Source organism: Psammomys obesus, unplaced genomic scaffold, assembly GCF_907164565.1.
Source record: "Psammomys obesus unplaced genomic scaffold, mPsaObe1.curated_primary_1811, whole genome shotgun sequence".
NCBI lineage: Eukaryota > Metazoa > Chordata > Mammalia > Rodentia > Muridae > Psammomys > Psammomys obesus.
In genome coordinates, this window is record NW_026595981.1 from 6008924 (window position 1) to 6013888 (window position 4965).

At 49.1% G+C, this 4965-nt stretch overlaps 1 protein-coding gene across 5 annotated transcripts in view; it reads left to right on the plus strand.

Moving 5' to 3' along the window:
• Window positions 1–4965, plus strand: part of Rhbdl3 (rhomboid like 3) — a 69393-nt gene that overhangs the window by 12193 nt on the left and 52235 nt on the right. For all 5 annotated transcript variants that reach the window (XM_055619603.1, XM_055619601.1, XM_055619602.1 and 2 more), the window contains one exon: window positions 3532–3690. In XM_055619603.1, coding sequence (XP_055475578.1) covers window positions 3532–3690 — 159 coding nt within the window. The remainder of the gene's footprint in view (window positions 1–3531; window positions 3691–4965) is intronic.

Genomic DNA, 4965 nt, shown 5'->3' on the forward strand with positions numbered 1-4965 from the left:
TCACACACACACACACACACACACACACACACACACACACACACACACACACCAGCTCATCCTGCTGCCAACAGTGATTCTAGGGCAAGGACCTTGGGGGGCAGCTTCAGAGCCTCTAGCATGCTCTTAACAAGGAAGTTTCGATTAAAGGACTTGATCTGCCCTCCCCCGAAGCAGCACCACACTCCTACTGTGACCTCCCTTCCTGTAGGCCTGAGGGTGTCTAGCAGGTAGACAGAACTCATTTGAATAAAGTGAGGAGAATAGCCCCTGGCTAGCTGCTGCCCTCCGTTGGCATCAGCCCACTTAACAGATGGGCCAGTGGAGGCTGAGCTGTGTAAAGACAGGAGTGTGATTTTTGCCTTGCTCCCTGCTCTCTTGCTTGAGGGACACAGTCTCAGCTTCCTTCTGAATGGAGGGACCTTCTTCTGACTTCTGAGCATGCCCCCCCCCACCATCTCCATCCTTTTGCCTTCTCCTGTCTCCCGACCAACACCCCACTGCCTGTTCTGCCCTTGCTCTCATTGTCTGAGGTATTAGAACCCCAGCAGCCAGCCTGGCCCTGGCTCTCCCCCATTCCCAGTTATCCTCTGGTCCCTGAGGCCTCATTATCTGGGTAGTGGTGACCCCCATTGTCTGGCCTGTCTGGCCCTGGCATGAAAGGTAGAGTTTTGGCAGAGAATGGAGGCTCGGCCTGATTCCAGCGTGTGCTCTGCACTGTAGATAGAGCTTGTAATGTGCTTGGGGCCAGGGGGTCTGGATAGCCACAGGGCAGCTCCTGTCACTAGGACAACAGCAGGGAGCCCTGGAGGGGGAGGGGAAGGGAAAGAGCAGGTGGCTCTTTGTCTGGTGCCTGATCTCAGCCCCCTGCTTCATCTTCCTCTGCAGGCAGCCCTGAGGAGGCCCCTGGGAAGGGATTGTAGGCTGTGCTCCCAGCACATGCAAAACCCCTTGGGTTTCCTCCTCTATTGAGGCAGACGAGTTCTCTGACGTGAAGGGGACCCTTGATCCCTGCAGGACCCAACAGACATCTTCCCAGGACCTATCCCAGTCCTGAGGTAAAATGGACCAGTCAGCGCCAGGCTGGTGGAGTCAGGGTTGGACCACGTGGCTTAGAATAGTGGTCTGCACCAAAGCCCTGTCAACTGCTAGCATCTTCCAGCCTCCCTCTCTCTATTCCCCTCCTCTTCTCCCTCATCTCTCTCTGCTCAGTTCCCACATCTGGGCTACAAGGAGGCCAGACTAGCTCTGTTTGTGTCTCTTCCCTACTGCCAAAAAACTTGTTTGGGGGAGACCAGTGGCTCCGGGACCCAGTGCTGGGCTCGGCTTTTTGGTCCTCCAGTTTTACTGTTGAACAGCAGAGTCGTCTTGCCTCCAGTCTGTGGCACCCAGCAGCACCGAACTGAGCTGCCTGGATGTGGGATTTGTCTGCTGCTTGCAGGCTGCCCATTTTGCTTGTTCTTGCCCATTTCTTGTGGGAGGAGTCAAATAAATTCTGTACAAAGGGGTCTGGAGAGATGGCTCAGGGGTCAAAAGCACTTGTTGCTCTTCTGGGTCACCCTGTTTCAATTCCCAGCACCCACATGGCAGCTCACAACCATCTATAACTCCCCTTTCAGGGGATACAACCTTCTCCTCTGGCCTCCATAGATACCAGGCATACATATAAAATAAAATTAAAAAAAAAAAAAAAACAAACAACAAAAAAATCTTTAAAAAAGAAGAAATTCTGTACATAAAGTACGTGAAACAGTGTTTGGTTCTACGAAAACATGGCAAACATTAGGTGTTACTACTTTTTTTTAAAAAATTACATTTAGAATGTGAGTGTGAGTCTAATATTTGTCTCTGTCTGCCTTTTTGTTACAGCACAAGTGTTGTGAAGGTCAGAGGGTAATCTATGGCAGTCGGTTCTCTCCATCCTGGTCCTGGAATTGAACTCAGGTCATCAGGCTTGGTTGCAAGTGCCTTTACCTAAGGAGCCATCTCCTTGGCACTTCTTCTTTTTTTTCTTTTCTTTTAAATCTATTATTAGCCAGGTGTGGCATAACACACCTTTAGTCGAAGCACTTGGGAGGCAGAGATGGGCAAATTTCTGTGAAATGGGCAAATTTCTGTGAGCTCAATGTCAGCTTGGTCTACACTGGGAGTTCCAGGGCAGCCAGGACTAGGAAGGGAGACCCTGGCTCAAACAAACAAAAAACTATTATTACTATTGTTATTGTTATTATCTCTGTGTGTAATAGAGAGAGAGAGAGAGAGAGAGTGTGTGCAGGGGGCGGGGATGGGAGGCTTGTCCGGGGATATCAGAGAATGAATGGCCTTTGGGAGTCAGTTCACTCCTTCCTCCTTGTATGAGTTTCCGGGATTGAACTCAGGCTGTCAGACTTGCTTAGCAAGGGCTTTCACCTGCTGAGCCATTCCGTCAGCCATGACACTCGTAGTCTTGCAGATCTTTTTGAGTTTCCTGAAATACCTGATGGTAATAAGCAAATGGGTGTCATGCCTGACACCTGGTGCTGGGGTGAAGGGTATGGTCTGAACATGGGAGCTCCTTGGAGCTACCCTCTCCAGAAGAGTTCTGGGGAGAGCTGAAGTGGTTCCTGACTGTGCTTTTTGGCTGTGTTTTCAGGCTTAGATTGTCTACAAACACTGTATGTAGAACCTGCTTTCCCCAAACAGCCTTTGTTAACCTTATCCAGAGAAAGGAGCAACATGGGTTTGGCCTTTCAGACTCAGCCCCTGTACTTTCCCAAGGTCCATTTCAATTTAGTGCTCCCATCTCTGTACTGGTATCAGACCCAGGGACTCTTGTGCTTGGCACACACTTTGCCGCTGGGTTGTATCCCCTGCCTTCCATTGGCGTTTAAAACCCAAGAAAGCCCTGCAGCATTTCCAGGTACTCACTGGAGTCGCGTGCGAGGAGCCCTTCTGACCAGAGTGCTCTCGGCACCACAGGAGACAGGGTGTCATTTACTGGCAGGGTCAGGAGGGCAGGCTCCGGGTAAGCCCTGTGGGGAAGGAGCAAAAGGGGATAACAGCTTTTTCTGACTGAACCCAAGAGGTTTCTCATGGAAAATTAGTACCTGTCTATTCACTGAAACCCCATTTATTCACCAATAAATCTCAATTGAAGGCAGCCGCTGTGACAGAAGGCACAGCCCAGCGATGAGGCGAAAGTAGGTAGAGATGGGTGGGAAGCCTGGCCGTGGCTCATGATGCAGGGGAGTTTTAAGATGAAGAGAACGGTGTGACAAGCACAAATGCAGCTGGTGCAGGCGGTGGTGGCTCGCGCCTTTAACCCAGCACTACCCAGCAGAGGCAGGCGGAGCTCTGTGAGCTCTCAGCCAGCCTGGTCTACAGAGTAAGTTCCAGGACAGCCAGGGACACGCAGAAAAACCCTGTCTCGAAAAACTGAAAACAAAAACAAAACAAAACAAAACAAAAACTTTCAAGTGAGAAAGGGCTGCGTCCCCACAGGAGCACTGGGAGGGGTGTGCCCACTGACTCTCTGTTCTGTTTCACCTTCAGTTTGACCCTGGGAGCACCGGCTACATCAGCACGGGAAAATTCCGGAGCCTTCTGGAGAGCCACAGCTCTAAGCTGGACCCACACAAGAAGGAGGTGCTCCTGGCTCTCGCAGACAGCCACGCAGATGGGCAAATCTGCTACCAGGACTTTGTCAACCTGGTGAGCATTCTGGAAAGGGGAGGGGCTTGGAAATAGGCAGTTGCTCTAGGTGAAGTTTTTTTTGTTTGTTTTTTTTTTTGGTTTTTGAATGACGGCATTCGAACAGTCTCAGCTTCAACAGGCGGGAAGTTACTGCCAGCGTTGAAAGAAATAGTGCCCATCTCTACAGAGAAAGAGACAGTTGACCCGGGAGCACATTTTAGGTCTCTGCAAATACTGTGCTTCTTCAGGGATGAAGGTTCATGGAAGTTTTTATAGTAATAGACAAAGAAAGTTATATATCAAGGCATTTTAGAAATATACCAGTGAGCCAGGTGTGCGCACGCCTTTAATCCCAGCACTCTTGAAGGCAGAGGCAGCCGGATCTCTGTGAGTTCTAGGCCAGCCTGGTCTACAAAAGGAGCCTAGGATAGCCAAGGCTACACAGACAAGCCTCAAAAAAAAAAAAAAAAAAAAAAAAATCCAAAAAGAAGAAGAAAAGAAATACACCAGTGAAAACATCAGAGAGACGGTGTCTTAGTGAGGGTTGCGAAGAGAATGAACAGAATGACTCATAAAGGAACACATTTAATCAGGCCTTGCTTACAGTTTCAGAGGTTTAGTCTGTTGTCATCCTAACAGGAAGCATGGTAGTACCCTGGCAGACATGGTACTGGAGGAGCCAAGAGTTCTATATCTTGACTCAAAGGAGACTGTGTGACTGGGCAAAACTTGAGGACATATAACCTCGAAGCCCGCCCCCACAGTGACAAACTTCCTCCAACAAGGCCACACCTCCTAACAGTGCCACTCCCTGTGGGCTAGCACTCAAACACATGAGTCTGTGGGGCCATTCCTATTCAGACTGCCACAATGGGGGAATCTTTTCTAGGCTTCAGTACTGATGGACAAAAATAAAACAAACAAAACCAGACACTCAGATGCTGTCTGATAACATTCTCAGCCTTTGGATTGATGGAAGCTATTGGTCTGTTACGTGGTGGTGCATGACTCTAACCCCAGCAGAGGCAGACCGATTTCTGTGAGTTCAAGGCCAACCCGGTCTACATAGTGAGTTCTAGGTCAGTCAGAGATACACAGTGAGACCCTGTCTCAAAAATAAAAACAAGTAAACTAAAAATAAATTCCAAAAGGTTTTTATTTTTTAGTCATAGGATGTTAGGTCTGATACAGAGGTGGGTGAGGTTATTTAGGAGGCTAAAGCGAACCCAAGATAATTATTATAGGCTCCTTCCTTCCTTCCTTCCTTCCTTCCTTCCTTCCTTCCTTCCTTCC